The sequence below is a fragment of the Corapipo altera genome, unplaced genomic scaffold (assembly GCF_003945725.1).
Source record: "Corapipo altera isolate COAL_440 unplaced genomic scaffold, ASM394572v1 94, whole genome shotgun sequence".
Lineage (NCBI taxonomy): Eukaryota > Metazoa > Chordata > Aves > Passeriformes > Pipridae > Corapipo > Corapipo altera.
Window position 1 is genome coordinate 1,251,177 of NW_020884950.1, and position 23,634 is coordinate 1,274,810.

The window sequence follows — 23,634 nt, forward strand, 5'->3', positions numbered from 1 at the left end:
TGTTTTGAAAATATGCTGGCCTGGGGAAGGGGAGGGAGGTGGGGTGGGCAGGGAAAGGATGTTGAGAAGGAACACTCGCTTTATAATAGTATTTTGCTTGTTCACATGTGTGTATATGTGTGTTGTACGTGCGCACACATGTATACATGTATGTGAAAACTGCCACTGAGACTTCTGGTTTAACAAGACTTCTGCTAGCAAAGGCTCATACAGGTTGGAGAGGGGGAGGTAGACAAACCCAGTATGTGCTTACTGTAGGGAAAAATTAGAAAGCTTATTTTGCTGCTGTTTGAATGGAGAAGCAGTCTAGAAACTCCAGAGTGGGTGAAAATGTTGCTTAAATTTATTTTCTGGCCTTACCAACCATTACAGTCATGATATGAAGCAACATTTTTTTCCCACTCCCCTTCCTCTCCTCTTCTCCAATCCCTTAAAAATGTCAAATATGTCTTTATAACTAGCTTTTTTCTTTTTTTTTTTCATATCTGAATTAATAACTTATAGGGACTTGTTCCATTTCCCCACTGCAGTGCAGCTCATAGCAGCTTTCTGGCCTTTTGGTGAGTAACTCCCAAACCTTGGGACCAAACGTAGGAGATCTTCATGCAGATCAAGGATTGGTTTTCTACTTTCCTCTAACCAAGTGTTAAGGAAAAAATCCAGAGGAAACACAAATTTTGTTAAAGTAATCCCTCGGGGGCTGAAAGAAATGTAGAGTCTGTTCCAGTATAAATATGTCTGAAAGAGGGTTGCCTGTGACAACATCAGTAAATTCAGAAGTCAGCTCTCTTCATGAAAACACAGATGGTCCTCTGCTAGCACACCACGTCCTGCTCATGTTTATTTAATGGGTCAGTCCAAACAAATTAAGTCATATCCCTCTTCTAGCAAAATTGAGCAGGGAAGGAAAAAATTTGAACACACATCATGTGGGAACTGATGACAGACAAGTCTGAGTCCTGGCTTGAAAGGAGAAGAGAAGAGATGAGTTTATAACCTCAAGTAGTTCAGTGATGTCTGTGTGCTGGGGCAGCTGCCTGCCTGTTCCTGCTTGGAGTTTGGTCCTGCTATAAATGTTCTTCTGGCAGCAGTTTACATTTAGTAATTCTGGGCGGTGCTGGGCCAGGGTAGTGCTTAGTGGCAGATGGCAACCTTTGCTGGGGGCTGTGCCAAACGCTTCTGGATTCCCACTCCACCTTTTTTCCTGTACAATGTTCTTGCCGAATTTGCACCCCAAACCTGAACAAAGTCTGGCAAACTCATTGCAAATATCCTGTTGATTTATCTTGGCATTTTGGATGCCAGTAGTTTGCCTGGACTTGTGGATGTTTTCCCTTGGCTACTTTAACAAGAGGTTGCATATGGTCAGTCTCCACACTGTTAATTCAGCAGTATATATTTACACTTAGCTTTGGTATAAAGTAATACTAAGTCTCCCTTTTTCTTTCTCCTCTCTTACTTCAGAGGAAGCTATCCTGGAAAGATATCAGCACTAGGAAGAGGCAACTCCAATTTCATAGCAGGAGCTGCCTTCCTTTGCAAAGCATCCTCCCTGGTAAAGGGACACAATGCGTTTTGCAGGATGAGATGTGGCTGGCCAGCCCTGAGGGGAAACGCAGTGAGTGCACCATGCCTGGCTGGTTAATCTTGTGCAGCAGAGTTATGCAGACAATCCAAGTAGGAAAGGATTAGTCAGCCCACTGAGAAACTGCAGGTGGAGTCTCTTTTTAACCCGTTTATTTATAACCATGTCTACAAAATTTGGTCATTCCTTGGCTCGTCTTCAAAATGGAAGGAGATAAACACAATTCTGTAGGGACGTCCTTCGCCCAGCCGATCAAGCCCCACTGGAACTTTGCATTTCCTCCCATTAGAATCATTCCAACTCCTTTCATCTCAGGAAACCAAAAGCACAGTTTTAAGTCTGAATATCTCTTTCAAAAATCTGAATGCGCCGGAACCCAAATACTTTGATTTTAAAGCAGTATGTGGATATTTCAAGGAAGCTGAAAATCATGACTGTTCCCTGTGGGCTGGGTTCTGTAATTGCATTTTATCCCCCATTAGACATTTAGCTCCCTGCTCTTGTGAGACCCCCTGGAGTACTGTGTACAGTTCTGGTGTCCCCAGCATAGGAAGGACATGGAACTGTTGGAGCAAGTCCAGAGGAGGGCCACAAAGTCCAGAGGAGCACCTCCCCTACGGAGAGAGGCTGAAAAAGTTGGGGCTGTTCAGCCTGGAGAAGGGAAGGTTGTGTGGAGACCTCAGAGCAACCTTCCAGTATGTGAAGAGGACCTACTGGGAAGCCAGAGAGGGAGTCTGTCAGGAGCTGTAGTGACAGGACAAGGAGTAATGGGTACAAACTGAAAGAGGGGAAATCTAGGTTAGATACTAGGAAGAAATTTTTTACTGTGAGGGTGGTGAGACACTGGAACAGGTTGCCCAGGGAGGTTGTGGATGCCCCAGTCTGTCAGTGTTCAAAGCCAGGTTGGACAAGGCCTTGAGCAACCTGGTCTAGTGGGAGGATCCCAGGAAATGGTAGATTAAAGCAAATACCCCAGAGTCTTCTTAGTATTTTCCAAGAGCAATGCAGCAACTCAAAGTCTTTGCTGAACATCTCTCCCAGTCCCTACTAGTGGATTGCCACGTTTGCTTCGATGGGAATGTCTAGTTCCATGTAAAGCTTGTTAGAGCAGTCAGATTTAAGGAGGTCAAATCATTCTCTTAGCAGGAATTTGATGAAGGAAATCTGACACTCCTTCTCCTGCAAACAGGTGCTATAGGATTTATATGAACTACGAATATTCAGCTCTTAACCTGTCAGAAATCTGTAGTCTTAGAACAGCCCTACTTTAGACTTACAAATTTGCCAGTTCTTTTGTTGTTTGTGCACAAGAGGGATCCATGGAAGCAGGAATGCTGGGTAACTACCACTTGTCAGAACATCTTTTTTGGTATTTTTTGTATCATTTGTGTCAGAATTTACATTTCTTATTTTTCGGTGATGTTCTCATTCCTCACGATAGCCATGATGCATCTTCTAGGGTTCTCTACCTGGATTTTTTTTCTTACGGTACAAGTGTGAAAGATCCAATATTAAACTCTCTCAGACTGTAAAAAATGTTAACACATTCCAATGACTGCCATTGTAACAATGTGAATCCCGATGGAAAGCCTGATGAGATAAAAGACTTGCCATTTGCTTCAAGTGGTCAAGGTCTTCAGGTAAGGGCACTGGGAGAAAAATCAAAGGGCTGTTGAGGGATGTGCATTTTAGATTCTGTTCTTGACCTGCCGTGCAAGGTCTCCATGCAGCCTCTTTCCAGGTCGCTGTGAGCTGGGAAGGTCCTCAGCAGCCATGCAGGTAGTACCTGCTCTGTTCTCACCCAGGCACCCCACAAATCTGGTGCCAGTGTGGTACTTAACTCCAGTGTCTCTTGGCTGGACATATATTTCTGTTCTCCTGACGTGACTGTAAATTGGAAACCTTTAGTCAGTTCCTTTTTCTTTCAAGAGGAAATAAATTTCATCTAGAAAACACAATTTTTCTACTTGATTTTAGTTTTTTGTTTTGTTGGTTTTTTTTTTATGGAAGGTACAAATTCTCTTCTTAGAAAAGGAGGGTACCAACACCTCGTGTCCTATCCTCTAGTACAGGAGCTGCTTTTTGAGAGAGATACGGAAATCACGTGGTGTGGTTCTTGGGGTGTCCTGCACAGGGCCAGGAATTGTACTCGATGATCCTTATGGGTCCCTTCCAGCTCAGCATATTCTATGGTTCTGTTAAGTATTTAAGAGAAGATTCTGCAAGCCTCTGGCATATGCAATCCCACTTTGTCTCTGATGCCATTTATTATTCCACTTTTGCATTCTCTTTTTTCAGTGAAGTTTCTTTGACTGTTTTGAACCATCTTTTATTTCTTCTCCAGGATTTGACTTTTCACTCTGTGCTTCATCCATCACTGCCTGATGTCATCCCATTTCCTGGAATACCCTATGTTCTTTTTATGTTTCAGTGGCTCAGGAATAAATGGGAGAGTGAACAGAGTTTTGAGGGCTCCAGTTTGCATTCTGCCTTGCTCCTGTCCGTAGCTCAGCAGAGGTTTGTGAGCCTTAGTAATTTAGAGTTGCTCTGAGGCTGCAGAGCAGTATCTGTCTCTCAGACTGAGAAAGGTGCTTGTTCTGTGCTGCAAGATGTGGCTATAGATGCCTGAAAAGTGGTAGTGAGCAATGGAGGGTGCCAGCACTTGGCTGCCATTGGGATATTTTCAGTAAAGACCCATTATTCCTCAGAACTGAGCTTTAGCTGAGTCTTGGTGTTGGTAATTGCACTACAAGATTCAGTAATTGCAATGGACTTTAAACACTTCTGGGGATGTCTCTTGCAATCAGGATGGCTTTGGTGGTGAGGACAGACCAGGGTCAATCCCAGGGCTTCCCCTGCAGGGATGTGACGAACGGGACTGTGTCCTGTGGACATAACAGAGATGTGGAGCCAGCCAAAGTACCAAATCTGTTGGTGAAACAATCTCTGCTTTGTCTTTTCTGGGCAGGCGTTACTGCCTGAAGAGGCTGAGCTGGAGGTGGCAAGAGTTTGGGGGGACGGTATGAGGGGCAGGAGGGTTTCTTGTGTGCTTGCTCTGTTCCTAAACTCTTCCCTGGGCATTTGCTGTGGCCCACAGAGACGGATGTGACCCAGTGTCACCATTCTTAGACTCATTCTTCTGTGGTTCCTCCTTATTTTACAGCGAGAATAATGAAAACTTGAGGTGTTTAGCAGTTCCTCTTTCAGACGAGCCAAAGGCCCTGGCATCTCTGTGACTGACCACCCTACCATATGTTGTAGGCTGTGTCCTCGAGAGCTTGCAAAAGGGACAACACCACCACCTCTTTCTGCAAAGATTTGCAGTATTGGTCAACAGTCTGGGCTAAATCTTCACTCTGGTCCTCTGCTAACACAGCGAGTTTCTGCAGCCACTGAAAAGCATTCTCCTGCTGGAAATCATCATTTTTAATCCTGACCTCCCCACAGGCAGTGAGCAGTGAGCCTCAGGTATGAAATCAAAAGACCAAAAGACAAACTCTCGCCAAAGGAAAATTGTCACATCTTCATTGATTTTAGCAGGGCCTTGGCAGTTCATAATCACTCACAGACCTGCCTGTATTGACTGATCCTGATGAACAGCACAGAATTAGCAGGTCACATAAATCCTATACCTGTGCCTCCTTTTCTGTGAATTAGCTTTACAGGTGTACCGGTATCTCACAGGCAGTAGTGTGGAAGATAGTGAGTTGCAGTGTTTGGAAAGCACTCCTAAGACACAGAGCACTAAATCTCAAATAATGATGAACTTTTCAAAAATCTGAAAGGAATCAAATAATGAAAGTATGCAGAGTTGCAGTGTGCTAGAGGATAAATGACTGTGATGGAAAAGAGATCTGTGTAGGCATTTGCTGGGCTAACTCAGGGGAAGTGGAGAGCTGATGTCAGTGTGAGCTGCAGTTCAAAAAGTGGATGTGACTTAGTCAAGGACAACACAGTGTCCTGTTCTATCTGCCTCCTTCCATCTCCACCTGACATGCCATGAAAGCTTAGGCTCAGGTAAATTAACAGACATCACCATGGATTCAACACCTAAATTGGGAGTCTTGACAGCTTAGTTTCTGTCTCGTTTCAATGAAAGAAAGAGCTTTTCAACTAAAAGAACAGGTTGTCTTGTTGTCAATATGGGTGACAAAAGTGGAGAAAAAGAAGGAAGAGCTTGGGGGTTGCAGGAGGACCATCAGAGAAGACAGGGTAAGCAGGAAGATAAAGAAGTTAAGACCTGAAGGAAGCGTGTTTCCCTTGGCGTTTTGATATAGATAGCATCAAAAAGACTGCGGGCATTTGCCTGGCATGTAGCAGAGAATGCAAATCCCTGCCTGCTGCCTGGCCAGGATTTGCAGGGAGAGGCATGAGTGCTGATGTTTCTGAAATGCCTCGTCACTGAGCAACAGGGGAACATGCAGTGAGCCAGCGTGGAGCTCTGATAAGCTGCTCCTGGCTGCTAGCCATGACCAGAGGAATAGCAGCACAGTTCTGGATCAGGGATTGACCCACATTCCTCCTTGCAGGATAGCTGGGACAAATGCCCCTCAGAGAAATGCCTGGTGACCATTATTCTCCGAGGACAAAGACGAACTTGTTATCTGTGTGAGCATATTGATGAAAGCCATGTTCACTTGCTGTTTCAGCTTCTGGCAGGAGGGAAAAGGGTTTGACAAATGATCTGAAACTTTTTCCAGACGTTGGGCAACACATTAAGACAGTTGCTCCTGAATGTTTTAACTCTGACAATAAGTGATCAAGAGCCTTATTTGGCTCCTGTAGCTCTTCGTTGTCACATCTGAGCACTGTCTTGGGAAGTTAATGTTAACATGGAATTCATTCTCTGCATGGGGTCTTTACGGGCATTTATGACCAGCAGGCACCAGTTCACAGCTGCACAAATGAATACATGCAGAAAAAGGTGGAAAAATGCTCATCTTGAGTCACGTGAAGAGTCACCAAGCAGGCTAGGAGCAGATCCCAAATCCTGAAGCCAGCTTCATTGTTAGCTAATAACTGTCATCTCCCTAAAAAAAGTAACATCTGGGGGTTTATATATATTTTTTATTTAGTATGGAGTTTTGAAGAGAAAAGGAAAAAGAAAACCTCTTTCATTCAAGAATTGACATTATGGTTACTTACCAAATTCTATCACATTGTCAGCAGATATATCATTCTTAACAACTATGAAATCTCATTTGGATTTAACCTGATCTCACTGCCAGCAGGAGGTGAGGATTGTGGACATTTCAGCAGGCCAGCTCATCTTATATGAAGTCCTGCTTAAGAACATTTATACTTGTCTCTCTCAAGGCCACAGATGCTGTTTGCAAGGCAGGCAGGGTGACCAACAAGAACCAGCATGAGGAAATTAATTTTGAGCCAACTGTGTTGTAATGCAAAGTTAACAGTGTTGTTTTAAGCCACAGAGACCAAGAAATTCAGTATTAGATGTTCCTTAGGATAGCTTTCACTTGCTCCTTCTGGTAACAACGCTGAGAAAGTAATACCCTTCTTTGACAAGCATGTATTTAGTACTTGGAACTAAACTGCATGTGGCATGTCAGTGCAACTTCATTGCTGTTACTTATTGCAGAAAGAAATTTCTAAGGGAAATCTTCTCTCAAGGAAACTGTTTACACATGCCTGAATCCCCCTGGATTACATTCCCACAGAAAGAATTGTGCTTAACCATAAAAAGTACACCAAATATTAAGTGGTTTGGATGGGAGCTTTGTTAAGAATCAGAAGGAATGCCACAAAAAGGACAGGCCAGGAACTTCGCTGATGTACACTGATGTAATTTCCTGAGCTTTCAGTGGCTTGTGGACTTCTGATGGAGATGGTACTTCCTTAGCAGCATAGGGGTTTGGGTTTGGTCTGGGCCTTTTAAGATGATCATATTTGGTAAAGCAGCAGTAAAGGAATGTTTTTAAAACTTGTTGTATATAATTAGAGGCATTTTACATGCTCATGGTATTCTTATGATGTACCTCCAAAAAGAAAAAAGTGTTTTCTAGATGGTTGGTGTTGATGCAAAGGAAAACTTCCTCAACTTTTGTTCAGTTTGCTTTCTCTATATCCCTCCTGCAGAGTCTTTTGTGCTGCTTGGAGTCTGCCCAGATCCCAGCAGGCTCCTAGAGTACATAGATCAAACTTAAAGATATTCTGGTCCCGTGTGAGGACAAAGACTGTTTCACATCCCTTTGTGAGAGGGCAAAGATATAGTTTCAGCTTCAGAGGAGCATCTGGACTCAACAAACCCCTACTTCATTAAGGCAATACATTGATGACATTTTGCACTTAATAAGTCAAATAATTGTGACCAAGGTAGCCCAGCCCTGACTGCCTCCCTGCTCTGCCCCACAATAGATGCTCTGTTGACATCTCTTGCCTGAAGACCAGTGTGGAGGTGATATGTTTGCCATCCGTGAGTATTCCATTCTTTCTCTGTTACTTTTCTGGCTGCACTTGTGTCAGGTCATCCACAAAGCATGTGCTGTAGGGGACGGAGACCGCGTGTAGCATTACAAATAGCTGAGTGTACCTCTGCTTATGGGGGATGAGCTTCTGCTTCTGGACTGCTGCTTGGTTATAGCAAACTGAGACCGACTCACTCACGTTTGGTGAGGATGAAGATTTTGATTAGGTTTTGATTAATCCCTCTAGATTCAAGGATAGCAGGACCACCCCTGCCTAAGTGGAGTCCCCTTCTGCAGCAGAGGTATGCAATCTGCCTTATTATCCTTAAAGGTGCCTTGTCCTGGTTCCCTTCAGGACAAATTCCAAGTTGCTGTTTGGCTTTCAAATATAACTATGCACCAAAGCTGAAAGACTCCATTATCCCTGGAGACAGGAGGGAGAACATGATGTCCTGGTGTGAGACGAGGAAAGTGGGTTTCTTTTCTTTATCCTGTAAGCTCTCTGACAGCAATCCCGAGGTGTGTATGTGTGTGTGTGCTTTTATTTCTACAAGAACACAAGTTCTCTAATTAGGAGGGAGGATTCTTGTATTTTTATATGCTAAACCATTTGATTAATTACTTTAATAAAAAGACAGAGGAACTCTGAAATCCACTGCCACCTGCTCCAGTACAGTCCAGTATCACTGATACAAACGTATCTGCCTTCGGGTTAAAACCTAGTGCTTAAGAGTAACCACTCCATTGAGGAAGTGCTTGTGCCATGTGGGTGTGTTGATCCTTGTCAACATCTGTAACTGTTCCTCTTTTAAAGCTGTGGGTTTCATCTGTGTGACTCTGTATCAGCCTTTTATTACCAAGAACAGACGTATGTGCACATATGCAAAGACCATATTGCTGTGTCTGGGGGTGTGTGACCCTGGGGCAGATATTAAAGATGTTTATTATGTAGTGTACTCTTTGGAGTAAAACCCCCCTGCCTGCCTGGGGAGCAAACAGTCCCGTGGCTCAGGCTGGGATGGTTTGTTGTATTAGGAGGGTGACGCAATGGGATGCTGTCTCTCTTTTTCCATTCTCTGATGGAAGTGTATATTTGTTCTCTCTTTGTGTAGCTTCTCAATCTGAAATAAAAATCACCCCAAACGGAATTCATGTTTCCATCTTTGTTTGGAGAAGACCTGGCCTTTTAGTTTGGATCAGCCTTGCACAGGCAGCAGGACATCCTGCTGGACCAGGCTCTGTCGCAGAAGCAAAGACTCCTTTGGAAATGTCCCTGAATGAGAATTGTGCAACTCGGTATTTGGTTCCATTTCCCAGACCATGCCCTTTGTTGGAATGCTGGTGTCACTGGATTGTCACCATTTAACCCTTTCCCAGCCATTGTTAGTGCTTGCTAGGCATTATTTTGGATAAATAGATAAAGTTTCCTATGATATTTCAACAAAAAGATAAAATTTGGAATATTTTCTAATTGAAGTTTAATGATTTTATTCTGTTTTTCTACATCTACAAATCTGGCCACCTGCTTTCCAATTTCTTAATTTCATTTTTTTTTTTTTTTTTTTTAAGAGGAAGAGAGTTCTTGGAAAATGCTCCTGACTTCTTCCTTCTAAGGATTTCTAGGCAGGCAACACTCATTCCTCTAGTTCACATAAAGAAAAGCATTTAAAAGTAAATTTATTAGAAAAGTCGCTGCTATTGTTGTAACTTAATATTTGCAGAAGAAATCCAATTATGGCCAAGGAGCAGATTAGTCCTTTTTTTAAATCCTCATTTTGTTTGATTAAGATAGATATAATTATAGGAAAGTGCTTTGTGAGTTAGATAAATGGAAGACAATACAAATTTGTTCTGCTGCTAAATGAATGGTTTGAGTTGAACAGGTTGTGTGGCACAGCTGCACTGACTGGTCACCTTTAAAATATATACATCTGTTGAAAGTCAGATCTCTGCTATGTCCCCATTATAAGCATTAAAGGGAGTATCACTGAATCCTTGTAGGAGATCTTACAGAAGGGAAATATGGCATTTATTTACGTTTTAAGCTGATTTTACCTGCCTGCACTTGTTCCCTCAGAGGTTTCATTCACACAAGCAACAGGACGTGGTTGTTCAGTCTTGGCCACGATCACTTATGTGCAACATAGACCACAAGGGATGATGGCTGCCACCAAACCTCCCAGTTTTGGGACAGTTCTTAAATAATCTTTAAGAATCAATAGTTGTTTTCTGATGATCCTCTGCTGCCTGACTGCCAGGAGTGGGAATGGGAGATGTGAAATGCTGCCAACCTCTTCTTGTCAGAGAGGAGGCTCTCCCTCAAATGAGTTGTGTGTGCTGTGTTCTTAGCAGTGGCTCAAATTTTTAGTCTCAAATTTTTTGCTGGCAATGGTGTTTGTTATAAATTCAAGCTGTTCCCATCCTCCCTGCTCTGCTATTTCTTCTTACACTTACATACAGAGATTTTCATTTGTACCAACCCCAGTATTTTGCAAATCTCTGTGCTGATGACTGGTTCCTGCAGATCCCAGCTCTGTTTTTGAAGAGCCTCTTGGTTCTGCTCAGGACAACACACAAATGACAAAGGGCTGAGACATCCCAGCAAATTAGAATGAAAAAGAATTGCTCACATTCCCCACTGAAAGCAGCAGTAAAATCTCACGTTTAATGAGTAAAATTCCAACTATTCATTGCCCATTATAATTGACACTAATGAAAAGCTGCCATGACCTCTTGACCATCTGGCTCCTATTTCTCTCACAGCAAGGGTTCACCTTCCTCCAGGAGGAAAGATGGAGGGTCTGGACCACTCCAGCTCCATCCCATCCAGGCCCCTCTGCACCACGGCACCCAGCCCCGAGCTGCAGCTGCGTGAGTGTTTTAAAGGGCCTGGATAGAGGGAAGGAGATGCTTTTGAGGAATACCAACCCCTGAAACACCTGCCTTTGTAGCTGCTAGCTCTTGCTGGTGGTCTGGCCAGGCTGTTCGCGGTGTGATGGGTACATCGTGTGGCCAGAAAGGAGAAGTGCAACTTCTATTTGACCTCTTGGGCTAAATCCTGCCTCTTGGTCCAACTAAGCAACCAAGTGGTAAATAACTCGAATTGCCCAGCTGCTACCACTGGGATTCATTGCTCTACACTTCTAAGTTGACACTGAAATACATGTCATTCCAGTTTTCCCTCTGTTCTTCATTAATCCTGGCTTACATGTCATATTTTTAGGGGCTTCTCCAAAATCATGAAGAAAAAGCAGCAGCTACCTTTATTAGGAAATATTCAGTAATAGTGCAATAGTTGCCATGATGATCTAGAAGAGTGCTGGAAGGTTCGCAGGCTTTTGGTAAGTCTTCTTAGGGCCTTAAAAAGAAGCTAAAGCAACATGGCTGAGCTTGAACCTGCTTATTTAGACATTACTAGAGCAGCTGTCCAGCTGAATGACTGGAATCCTTAGGGGCCTGCTGTAGGTCCAGGACCGTAAGTAGCTGATTAGTGACACCAATGTTGGAACAGAGAAAATCTGCAGGTCCCACCTGGAGAAGGTCTGGGAAAATGGAAAAGGGTAGGGCTGAAATCCATAGCAACATCAGAAAAATTGAGAGTGAGTCTGGGAAACAGAGGCTGCAAAGAATTAGTCAAGATAAGAGTGATTAACTGCACTAACACTTGTGGGAAATGGTAGGTTAAGGAGCAGGAGCAGGAAGCTGTGGGCAGTCAGAAGCAGGAGTCCATGCCCTGTGCTGTGAATAAGGCAGATACTGTACCAGGGTGTGTAAGTCTGGGCTACCACATCAGTTCTGCTTAATCATAGCCAAGCCCATGCTGGAGTTTTGGACCAGTGTTAAACTTCAAAGAAATGTGGCCCAAAGAGTGAAAATCAAGAGGAGAACAAGAATAGTCCAAGACTTGGAAATCCTGGAAAGAAAAGGGTTGTTAGCCACAAGAAGAGAAGGACAAACACCTGCAAACACCTTTCAGAGAGGGGTTAGCAAACAGATTCCCGAGCAGTTTGTAAAAAGATGAATTAATATTGCTCTGAATGCTCTGGGAACAAGTAGGTTGGGTCCAAGCCCTGAATTTGCTGACATCTCATCCATCCCAGACATTTGCATTGCGAGACTGAAACTTGATGCTGAAGATAGTGCAGATGCCCTGCAAGAACATATGGTGCACCTCCAGGCTTCAGGTTTCGTGGTAGTGTTGACTGTCTGGCTTGTAGCTTGAAACCATTCAAGGCAGAAAGAAATAACAAATCAATGTGCCAAAAGCTCTGGATAACAGCAGGTCACCAGTTATGGGCATATTAAAACTCTGGATACATACAGCTGGTGTTCATGATGGATCCAGTTCCGTACAAACCCGATGGATATTCCCACCAAGAAGGTAGCTTCTCATGTACCAGAAAATACACTGCTTTCAAATCTGATCATCATAAGCAAGTCTAGTTCACGTCATAAGTAGGGGGATTACTGCTGAACTGTTGCGTTCACAGATGCAGAGAAACCATTTGTCTGCAAAAACCGAAGTCTGAAAGAATCCCGAGGTCCCAAATCAGCAAGAAAATATCCATGCTAGTCTTTGCCAGCCTTGAGTGAATTTGGGTGGGAGTTTGACTGACCCTGTATTATAGATCAAATAAGCCAGTTTCTCTTCAGCAGGGTTCCTAACAAAGAGGGCCAGATGCCAGCAGAATAAAGTCGGTATTGTTTCCCTGAATTTTTTTAATCATCTCTCCTTTAGACCATCAGTTGGTTCCCCCCCTTGTTTATTGACACCCACTCAGCGTGAGCCCAAGGAGAGAGAGGGGAAAGATTTTGCGGCTCCTTTGGCTGTTCTCGTAGACATCCTGGCACTTGTTTGATCGGGGGCGGAACAGGACACGAACCTTTCCTGCCGGGGCCGAGACCGCAGCCGGGTGCTATTCAGCTCCCAGAACAATGTCTGGCAGCTTGCGAGTAATTCAAACCCGGCTAAAAACAGCCGAGCCTGGGGATGAATCATGACCCATCCGTGTGTGCTTCCGCCTTCCCACTCGCCTGCATCAGCACGGCCCCTACTGGCTCCCTGGAGAATAAGCAATAAACAACATTTTAAAGGGCTTTTCCTTCACAAGGGCTTTGCCTGTGTGAATTCCAAAAAAAAAAGCCAGCTCTCCAAAGTCTTGCGTCCGAAGCAGAGGGATGTGCAGCCCACCCGGAAGACCTGCTGCAACGGTCATCAAAGAGACCCCAAATATAGAAATACTGCACAGGAACAGAGGTGATCTGGGCTTTTTTTTGGCTGTGAGTTCTCCTGAGAGCGCCCACCATGTTATACTGCAGCATTACAGCTCTGCTTCGGGAAGCAACCCTGAAAAAGGTATTCCCACTGTGTTTCTCAAGGGAGAAAAAGCAAGAACCTCCAGGACGTAAATGGGGTTGGCTCCGTTGAGTTCAACAGGCCACAGCCACTGGGAATCTGGACTATAACACAGGGGTGGCAGAGCTGGAACATGCTGCAGAACCAAGGAGTGTGACTCTTTGGTCCTTCTGGGCTTAAAGCTGGGAACAATGTTGTCCAAAAAGCGCTTTATCAGTTAACTGACATGTAGGAAATTTCAGCGTTATCTAGGAAATAGATAAGCTATTCCTAGATATCTAGGAAAGCTGCAGAGCAGGTGACAAAAACAAAATCCAGAATCAGCCTATGGCCAGCAACAAGGGGAAAGGTTAGTATTTTCTCTGGGATACGGAAACATGTCTGCTCCACCCACCAAAGAAGGGTCTGGCCAGGTACAATCCCCAGAGCAGCCTGCTTTAAAGTGTGGCACCAGGATCTTCCCAGAAAGCCGCCCCAAGGGCAGGGCATGGCCGGCATCCCACAGGGATCCTTGAGACAGACCCCCTTGGGGGGGGGGGGTGTCCTCCGCTACCCCGGTGGGAGGTCTTGCACCGGGACCTCCTCCTGGAGCAGTGCTCGGAGGATGCCGGGATTTGTTCGCCCGTGGCTCGCGCAGTGCCAATTTTAGCGGTTTCCCACCCCCGAAGCAGCGCGGAAATGTCCGGGAAGGTCGATATGTGGGATACGAGTAAACACCCCGGAGTTGAGACAAGCAACCTCAAGGGCGTCCCGGGAGACGCTCCTCAGGTCCCCGGTGACAAGGGGACCGCGAGCGAGGCCGGGATTGGGATCGGGCCGGGACGTGGCCGGGGCAGGGGGCGTGGCCTGGTCGACGGGGGGCGTGGCCTCGTCGTGTCGGCCTCGCCCCTCCCGCGAGCGGGGTCAGCACCGGCCGAGGGGCGGGGCCGCCCCTCGCGCTGCGCTCCCATTGGCCGCCGGGGCAGCGGGGGCGCTCGCGCCTGCACCACCCGGCGCTCCCATTGGCTGCGCGCGCGGAGGGGGCGGGGCGCGGCCGTCGCTCGGTGAGTGAGGGACGGGGCGCGGCCTGAGGGGCGTCCCGGGGGCGATCCCGGGGGTCCCGGGAGACTTTCCCTTGGGAATCCCGGCACCCGGCAGCGCCGGGCACCCCGGGCGTGCGCCGCCTCCTCGGTGTCGTTGCCGTGATTTCTTGTCTTTTTGGTTAATTGCCGGGTTTTTTCGCAGCCGCGGGAAGGCTTCTCGGGCAGAGAGGAAAGGAGCGGAAAATCCCAAACCGCGGATCCCGCGGGATCTGAGAGGCCAGAGCGGTGTGGGTTTGTCTCAGAAAACAAGCCCCCAAAATGCTCCCCAGCCAAAGCGGAGCTGGCGGGAGGCGGAAATTCCATCAGCATCCGCTGCGCTCGCCGAATTCCATGAGCCAGGCGAGACCCGCGGGCGGTGGGAGCCGCTCCATGGGATAGAGCCCTCCTTGTCCGCCGGGAATTTTGTGGCGCCCTGGGGCCGGCAGGGCCCTCCTGGCGGCGTGGAAAAGCTCAGGGATTGCCTTTCAGGAGAGATCCCTGCGGACCTCCCCTGTTGGAATGAATGAAACAGCGACTTGTCTTCACCTCTTATCTAAAAACACGCCCGCGGGTCCTGTTTCTGTGTCGCTGCCGAGACAATTGAGGGCTCGGGTGTAGCTGGGGTTTTTTTGGCTGTTTTCCCGTGCGTTTGAGGCCAGTGGAAAGTCTCCACCGTGCCCAAAGCTGTGGTCGTGCATCCCTCTTCAGTCCTGCCCGAGGATTTGGGATTCCTTCTTCCTGCCCTGAGGGTTGATCTTGGTGCGTCGCTGCCGCTGAATTTTTGTGGGTTTGTTGGAAAATGGTGAGAAACTTTGTTTTCTAGTCGTTTGTGTAGTTGAGAGTTGCACGTCGTGGCAGCAGCACGTTCACTTTGCTGTTAAATGTGACTTTTTGCCTGATTGTTCTGTGTGTGGGATGTGTGTGACATCCCCATCTCCTATGCATCCAGGTGTGGTTCTGTATCCTGCTCTCCCTGAAGTTAATTGAAATCGTCTGCCTGAATTAGAGACTTTTGAAAATGCAGTGAGATCCCTGGTGTCCCTTTAAATACCCTTACAAATCCTGAAATAAGCAGATTTACTCTCGCCCCTGTGTACTGGCAGGTTTCCTGGTTTCTCTTTAGCTTCCAATTAGCTTCTGGAGATTTAATGGACCTGTGAACCAGCACTTGCTCTTTTTTTTAAAGACCAGTGGCATCACAGAAATGTAAATCACTGCATGCTGTCTCCACAAGATAACAAATGATCTTAAGTTCAGAATATTCAACCTTTTCCTCCTCCACACAGTTACAAAAATAACAGATGGGTCGCGACCTGCAGGTTTTATTTTATGTTTGCTTAACACTTGCTTTTCAGATTTAAGATCAAGCTTGTATGTGGTTTTTTATAGTTGTTAAAACAATTTGGCTGACACCTGACTCGGGCCACTAAATCCGATGGAGATAAAGATGTCCAACATCACTTTGAACTCAACGTGGCTTCTTCTTAAAGAATCTTTATTTTAAAAATAAAGAGGTCCTGAGGTCGATGGTTAATTACTGCACATGCACTTTGAAACTTTACAAGCTGCTTTGATGCCTTTTTAGGCTTTTCTTTCTTTTATATATATATTTTTAAATCACTACCCACCACAGGGGTAGGTTTATTGATTTCATTTATTTCAGTGACCCCACATTTTTGTTTGGATATACAGCCTTTCTGGGGGCAGAAGGAGAGTGGTGCTGTCGATTATGATAACACGACGTGCGTGGGGTTGTGTTTGGTAGCAGTTAAGCAATGGAGTGGGAAATTCCAGGTGTGTGGGGCTGAGGGAGAGGGCTGGCAGAGCCCAGCCTCGTCCTCCCCGCAGCTGCTGCCGTGCTGAATTTAGCTGCCGGCCCTTGGGAAGGGGGCAGGCAGCTGCAGAGCTGTCTGTGTGGGGATTTGGTCTCCCCTGGAGACCCGGCGCGTCGTCCCGCCGCTCTTTGTTCCCGTGCACACGGGCTCTGCCCGTGGGAAAACCCCGCTTGTCAGAGGGGGGGGATCGTAAAACTTGTGACAAAAGAGCTGAGTGAGTATCAGCTTGTCTCCCACTTCCAAGTATCGTTTGGGAATTCTTTCTTTCCTCCTTTTTTTTTTTTTTTTTTTTTTTTTTAACAGTTCTTTGTAGTTTGTTGTTGCTGCTCCCTTGGCCTCTCGGTTGGCACTGGCTGGGTGAGTCCCAGCAAAACCACCCTGCCGGCGTTGCCCTACTGGTTTGGGCTGGAATTGCTCTAAGAGGCCGTATTGGGTCTCCTTGATTTGGCTTATGAGTTGTCCTGCAGCAGCTCCTCACTCAAGCCCAGCGTGGGGAGCAGGAGGGGGGAGTGGAGCATCTCCATGCGTGGAGCATCCAGAGCTCAGGCTTTGAGTGGAATACCTCAGGTTAGAAGGTTTTGCAGCAAGGTGCACTGAGCTTGGCTGTACAGCACATGGGAAAATGTCATCAGCCGAGAAAGTAGTTCCATTGATTAATTTCACAAAGAATTAATTTCCTGAATTGAGGTAGAAGCTGCAGGTTTGAGTTTTACAGCCTCCTGCCTCCCACTCTGACATTTTATATCTACTTGCTTCTGGGTGGCTTCCATTTCGAGGTTTTGAATCTTTTGTGTCTTTAAAAAACCCTCAACTCTCCACCCCAACAGCCCCCAGGGCTCAGCCACACTCGTAGGTGCTTTATGTCCCAGTTAAGGATGTCTCATTTGGGCCCAGTGACCTCATGGTGCACAAACTGTTGGCGAAATTTGCCATTAATTCAGGATTCTGGTTCCACTCTGCCAGAACAAACCCAAGTGAGTTCTCGATGTGGCCAGGGCTTTAGTTAGATTTTCCCTGTGTGTGTCACATCCTTGAAACCTGGTAATGCTGCTGAGATGTGAGGGTTTGCTCTTTCCTCTGTCCCACTTGACACACCAAGATGCTCCTTTATGGAGCATGACCCAGATCATGCTTGAGCTCTTCGTTATTAGGGGCAAACCCAGTTTCTTTACTTGCTGTGGAGATGAGGGGGGATGATGAGTTGCCCTTACTGTGTGCTGTGTGTTCCAGAGAGCCCGAGGCTCGGTGTCCTCTTGCAGAAGAAGTTCTATCCTAATGGCTGTGGACGTGGGAAAATCCCTTTCTGAAGCCTCTCTGAGCGGGAATGCCGAGGACGATGGTAGTTGGGACTGCACAGAGGTGGATGTGGATGTGGACAGCCTGGAACTGACAGACAGCCTGCACAGGCTCTCAGGGGCAGAGGAAGCCAAGCCCAGCCCGCAAGGGATGGATGTGGCAATGAGCAGACACGGTCACTTGGCCACTGGTGTCACTCAGGGAGACTCCAGCTGCCATCCAGCAGTGTCTTCAGCATCTGCACACGGATTTTTCAGAGCAAGAGCAAACCTTTCAGAGAAAGAGACGCTGGTTTGTCGAGGTGCTGCTGGTGGTGACGTGCCTCCTCGTGTCAGCCACTGGTCCCTCTCCTCAGAAGAGCAGCAGGTGAGAGGGTTGTGTGTGCAGGTGTTGCTGCACCACCAGGAGGTCCCAGGCGAGGTGGGGACTTGTTTGCCAGGGCTGTCCTAGCAAGGGCTTTCCATCTCTTCCTGCTGGAGTGTGCCCACCCCTGCCCAGGCTAGGATGTGTGGTGGGAAAAGGCTGGGGCTCCAACACCCAAGTTGTTGCTTCCATTCCCATATTGCCACCGCAGAGCTGGAAAGTCGCTCAGGGCAGTGCTCCTTAAATAAATGCCTCTTGCTGCCAAATGACTCCTGCAGCTTCCCAAGCCCTCAAGATGCCTTTCCTTAAGATCAAGCCCCACTCTGGGCTCTGAGCAGCTGCAGGCTGTCCCACAGATGGCACAGAGCTCCACTTCCAGCCTCAGCTCATGGCAGGTCCGGGGCTGGGCATTTATCTCCATATCCTGGATATGTGTGGATGTCTTTGTCTGGTTACTTTGCTTCATTTTATGCATATCTCTCTCTCCCTTTCCTTTTCCACCCTGTCCTTGAGCAGGTGAAGCCATCGGGCTGTTGGGATCCGGCATCCAGCCCTCCCAGCCGGCGCAGCTCTGCAGAGGAGAACGTCCTTCCTGACAGCTGCCACGATGCCCCTGTTGGCCATCGGAGACAAAGTCTGGGAGCCCAATCCTCATCTCCCTCCACCCGAGAGCTCCTGCAGCCCCAAACCCCCCCCAGCCCAGAGAGCGCCCTGCGGAGCCGCTCCATGTTGAGCCTCTCCGCTCTGTCTTTGGGAAGGAGCGGCCTCTCCGAGGAGCCATCGGGAAGCTTGCCAGCCAGCATGGATGTCCCTTCTCCAGCAGCCACCATGGCCACCAGGGACCTGTGGTGCCGACAGGGAGCAGCAGAAGGCAGGGCCCTGCAGGCGCCTTTCCTCGATTGCCACGCCACCGTGGAGCGCATCCGGGAGGTCTCCTCCTACCAGTCCGATTACTGGGCCTGTGCCATCCCAGATTCCTTACCCCCGTCTCCAGACCGTTGCTCGCCCCACTGGAACCCCAACAAAGAATATGAGGACTTGCTGGATTATGCTTATCCGCTGAAGCCGAGGTACAAGCTGGGAAGGATGCCAGAGCCTGTCCTCCATGACTCAGGAGTCGGCCTGGACAGCTTTTCTGCTTCTCCTGAGGGCACGCTGAGGTCCACCAGCATCTACGGCCCCCGAGGTGGGCAGGCTCAGGGAAGCAGAGAAAATGGACGTTGGGAATTGGTGGCCTCTGCAGAGAGATTCTCCACCCCAGGGCCTGGAGAAAGAGGCTGCCCAGGAGCCGGATTGTTCTATGAACCTTCACCTATTGCCAAAGCATCCTTTGCAAGAAGCACTTCCTCTCGTCCTTCCAGAGGTTTTGCTAAGGATGTAAGAATGGAGTCAGGTGGGCCAAGTTCACCTGGGCACCCTGCTGTGGATGGGAGGAGCTGGTGTTCCAGAGGGAGCCCTTTCCCAAACCTCACAGGGGAGGCAAAAACCACTGCTAGGTTTTTACCTATCACAGGTGTGCTCCCCCTGAGAAAGGAGTGGGAAGGGGATGAAGAATTTCTTTCCCTGCCTCCAAGACTGCAGGAGCTGGAAAGGCTGGCTCATTTTCTCTCCAGTCTTTCCTTAACTGTAAGGACGCCCAGGCATGACCACCATAACCTGCCACGTCACAGGCAGCCCCTTTCATCTGGGCTGGCTCCTTTTGGAGAAGCGAGTGGCAGGGACAAAAGAGGGAACACTGAGGGTTATGCTGGGCTGTGGCAGCCCTGCAGCTCTCGAAAGCCCAGCTGGGAAAACACAGAATCGTGTGGCTGGATCCATAGGGATCCCCTCCGGGGGCTTCATCTACCGACCGGTCTCAGGGACACGTTGGATGGGATGTACCGAAATGAGCCACGGGTCAGGGGACATCCAATGAAGAGCCAGCAGAGCGAGTCCCTTGTCCAGTGTGTCAAGGTAGGCTGAGACCAGAAATAAAGTTTATTGTGGGAAGATCTCACATAAAACGTGCCTGGTCTTTATGGCACAATTAATTAAGGCTTCCTGTGCTGCATGATGTTGTGCTGCCTGGCAGCTGGTACTAATTTATGCAGGGGGGGATCACCAGAGCAGATAATTCCTTCTGATGGAGCAAGAGCCTGTCTTGCTTTTCCTGGGGCTCAGTATCACAGGGCCAGGCTCGGTGGAGATGTGACTCTCAGCTTCCCCCCATCCCCCTGCAGTGCTGCTGCACCAGGGAAGAGGCAGGAGCTGCAGCAACTGAGGAGTTGCCCAATTATTTTGAGAATTTTTATAATTAGAGTAAATGATGTCTCATGGCCATCCTGCCACCAGTGCTCTGCTCCCTGGCAAGCAGGCATTGCTCCCCACCTTCCTCTCCATCTTCTTCCCCACCCCAGTGCTGGGATGGATTTGGAAGTGATGCTGGGCTGTTTGCAGGAGTGTAATGATTATCACTCACATAGCTGCAAACTCATCCCCTCCTCCTGTATGGGAATAACTCTGCTGATTTATAAGGGTCTTTTCTGTATCTGTCACCCCAGACTGCCAGGGAAAAGCAGCTCAGCTTTATGGCAAACCCCTGATGAGCAGGAACAGGACTTGAGTCTGGTTTCAGTGCCAGGAGAGGCCCCTGGGTTTCATGCAGCATCTTACAAAAATAATCCCTTACCGAGACGCTTTAAAAATAAATGAAAGCGCTTAATTGAACGAGACAAACCCCTGGGGAAAAGCAACTGCAAATTAACTGCACAGCTCCAGTGAGGAGGAGGAGGAGGAGGAGGAGGGTGTCTCCTGGGCTGCGAGGTGGCAGAGGCCAACCTCTTCCTTCCGCCTGGGTGCTACCAGCTTCCAGCACCTCTCCATGCAGCCATTTCATGGTGACCCTCAATTCTTGCCACACAGTGACTTTTCTCCGTTGCAGCAATAGATCTGTGACCCCTTTTTTGTGCTTTGTTGAGTAGGTGTTTTGCTGCCAGCTGGAGGAGCTGATCCGTTGGCTGTACGACGTGGCCGATGTCACCGGCAGCTGGGTGCCCCCCTCGCCGGATGCCGGGAGCGTGACAGCATCGCTGCACCGCTACCTGGTGGGTACTGGCTTTGCTTCCCCCTCTCCAGTGGGAAGCAAGGCACCTCTGGAACGGTCCAGGGTGCATTGGGTTTGCAAAGACAAATTTGGGAGTGCCAGGAACCTGCTCAGGGGAAACTGCTCCCTGGGCGACCTGTGTCTATTCCAAAAACCCTTTTAAGCGATGCTGCTCCTCTCTTTTCCTTGCCAGGAGTTCAGGAAGGACGTGGCCAACCACCGGAGCCTGACGGAGAGCGTGCTGGAGAGGGGAGAAGCTCTCCTGGACTGCATGGCATCAAATTCCCCGGGTGAGGAGGGAGTGCTTGAGTGGGGCTGGTCATGAACGCAGCTGGTGATGCTTGTATAGCATCTGCCCCCCAAAATTCCTGGCCCCACATGTCTGGGGATGGGTCAGCAGTGGGAAGGAAAAGGGTTTTACACCTCTGTTGCTGCCCTGAGACCTGGAGGTGAGGTGGAGGTTTGAAGCCATTACTCCCAAGTGCTTTGGCTGCACTGTGCCTTGACCCTGGCCTTGGGCCCTGCCATCCATCAAGGGTGATGGATGTTCCTGCCTCTTAGGGGTCCTCTAGGCTATCCCAGTGGCAGCATGGCCAGCTCCCACTGGGCTGTGGATGGAGCTGGGAGGAGATGCTGTTTTCCAGGGCAGGAGAGAGTGATTTTAACACCCCATTTGCACTCGGTGCATCCTGTGCTGGTGTCAGCAGCCAGTCTGGGGGCACAGCCCAGCCAGACTGTGTGGAGTAGTTTCTCTGGTAACTTGGTGCATCCTGCACAAGGCTCTCTAAAGGGTGGGCTGTACCTGCAGTCACCAAAGGGGCTTTAGAGGCCGAGTGCTGTGTTATGGATGGGCTTTCTTACCCAGTCCCAAAGGTTTCCCTTATTTCTGCATCTCCATTAACCTGGAGCTTCCTAAGTTGCTCCCCACCCCCTCCAAACTCTGCATCACAATGTTGACAGGGTGAACATCAGATTATTGATTTCTAACACTCCATTTCCTTCAAAAGCTCTGCCTGGGTGAGCAGAACTCTCTCTTTCTGCTCTTACAGACACTGAATTACCACATTACTACCACCTCCATTCATGTTTTTTGTTTTCCAGCTCTGAAAGACACGCTGGGTTTGATTGCAAAGCAGTCGGAAGAGCTGGAAAGCCACGCAGAGCACCTGTACAAGTCCATTCTTGCTGCTGTGGGTCCTGTGCAGGGCAAGGACGAGGTGGATCAGGAGGGAGATGCAGCACAAAGCTGCCCCGTGGGTAAGCAGGGGGGCAAACCAGCCTTTCTGCAGTGGGGGAAGAGGGAAGGAAACGTAGGGAGAGAAACACTTAAATTAGCACGTCAGGGTTTATTGTTATTTCTTTGAATGTGATGTTTGGAAAGCAAGGGAGGTCTCAAAATGGATGCCCCATCACCTTTAACTGGGCAGCTCCTTGGAGGGACCCGGCAGGGAGGGCTGGGGGGACAGCAGCAGCAGCAGCAGCAGCAGCAGCAGCAGCAGCAGAGGGAAGATGAGGAAGGGGTATTTTTTGGCTTTGAGTTTTCTCAGAAACATTGTGGTTGCCATATAATGGTGGGAAAGGGAAGCAAGCGAATTTAGGTGTGAAATAGGGGCTACAAAACTTGTTTGATGATTTCTTGACTGTCTTCCTTCAAATAGAACTGGAGAGACAAGTGTTTCAGGAGTGTCAGCCTCTCACAACAGGATAATATCTTAAGTAGTGTTTGTTTTCTGTTTTTTTTTTAATTGATACCTATACCCAGCTGTACCCTATACACTGTGGGAGTAGCCAAAGAAGGTTTTTCTCTGTTTAACTGCAGCCAAAGTACAGTAACAAACACCCCCTTTTATTTCAGATGATGCTGCCTCTGTCAGACCTGGACTTCGTTAGCCCGTTGTGGGAGGGCTGAGAAGAACTGCAGCAAGCACCAAACCACCTCCATCACCACTTGCTGCAGAGATGCCAAAATGTGTTCAGTGAGCCCACCAGGGCTTGAGAAAGGTGTGTTGTACAGCAGGTACTCTGCTGCTGGGACGTCTGGAGTCGTGTAAGGAATGTACAGCTGGCCTTTTTCTGGTTTGTTTTTTTAACATAGCTTTCCTTTCTTTATTGAAGTGGCCTGTTCCATGTGTTAGCAGAATGTCAGGAACAGAGTTTTTTAACTGAGTAATCCATAGTGTTGCCATGCAGCTCCCTGCCAAGTAAAGCCGTGTGATTTTAATAGCCCCGTTCTCATGTTTTGTTTATGCTCGTCAAAAATAGGTGCCAGAAGCCAAGAAATAGCAACTCCTTCTGGTTCTTGGGAGCAAACTGAAGGTCTATTTATATTTACCACTCCCTGCTGAAGCAGAGCCTGTTTAACTTTCAATTTTCTTATGCATAAACACAAGCCGAAAGAGCGAATCTCAATAAAATAATAAACAGGCGATGGAGAACCAGGTTCTGTATAATCTGGTGTCACCAACTGTTGTTGGCTGTAGCTGTGTTGGTGCTGTGCTGGTTTCCCCTCTTACAGCTACTGCAGTTAACCACTGCTCACATCTCTGAAGCAGCACAACAAGGTAAGTGGCCAAACAAAGTTACAGCATGTTGGTACTCGGCTTTAATTAACCTTTAAACTAAATGCTGAGC

The 23,634-nt window shown here is 47.9% G+C and overlaps 1 protein-coding gene across 7 annotated transcripts; it reads left to right on the plus strand.

The window, feature by feature from the left end:
* Positions 1 to 14,337: 14,337 nt before the first annotated feature.
* Positions 14,338 to 23,226, plus strand: CEP68 (centrosomal protein 68). Of its 7 annotated transcripts, XM_027663079.1 has the most exons (9): positions 14,686 to 15,229; positions 16,566 to 16,619; positions 17,493 to 17,924; positions 18,438 to 19,874; positions 20,882 to 21,004; positions 21,197 to 21,293; positions 22,105 to 22,260; positions 22,662 to 22,719; positions 22,859 to 23,226. In XM_027663079.1, the coding sequence occupies exons 1-8, from the start codon at positions 15,227 to 15,229 to the stop codon at positions 22,709 to 22,711; spliced, it is 2,352 nt and encodes a 783-aa protein (XP_027518880.1). In that variant the 5' UTR covers positions 14,686 to 15,226; the 3' UTR covers positions 22,712 to 22,719; positions 22,859 to 23,226. The 7 variants fall into 7 exon arrangements, with proteins under 7 accessions (XP_027518884.1, XP_027518885.1, XP_027518880.1 ...); XM_027663083.1 differs by lacking the exons at positions 14,686 to 15,229; positions 16,566 to 16,619 and adding an exon at positions 14,338 to 14,409; XM_027663084.1 differs by lacking the exons at positions 14,686 to 15,229; positions 16,566 to 16,619 and adding an exon at positions 14,420 to 14,679.
* Positions 23,227 to 23,634: the final 408 nt, after the last annotated feature.

Excerpts from the sequence above, each read along its gene's own strand:
- CEP68 (XM_027663079.1), top strand. Across the intron at positions 19,875-20,881 it reads CCCTTGTCCAGTGTGTCAAG|GTGTTTTGCTGCCAGCTGGA; the intron begins GTAGGCTGAGAC and ends TTTGTTGAGTAG. Across the intron at positions 22,261-22,661 it reads AGCACAAAGCTGCCCCGTGG|AACTGGAGAGACAAGTGTTT; the intron begins GTAAGCAGGGGG and ends TCCTTCAAATAG.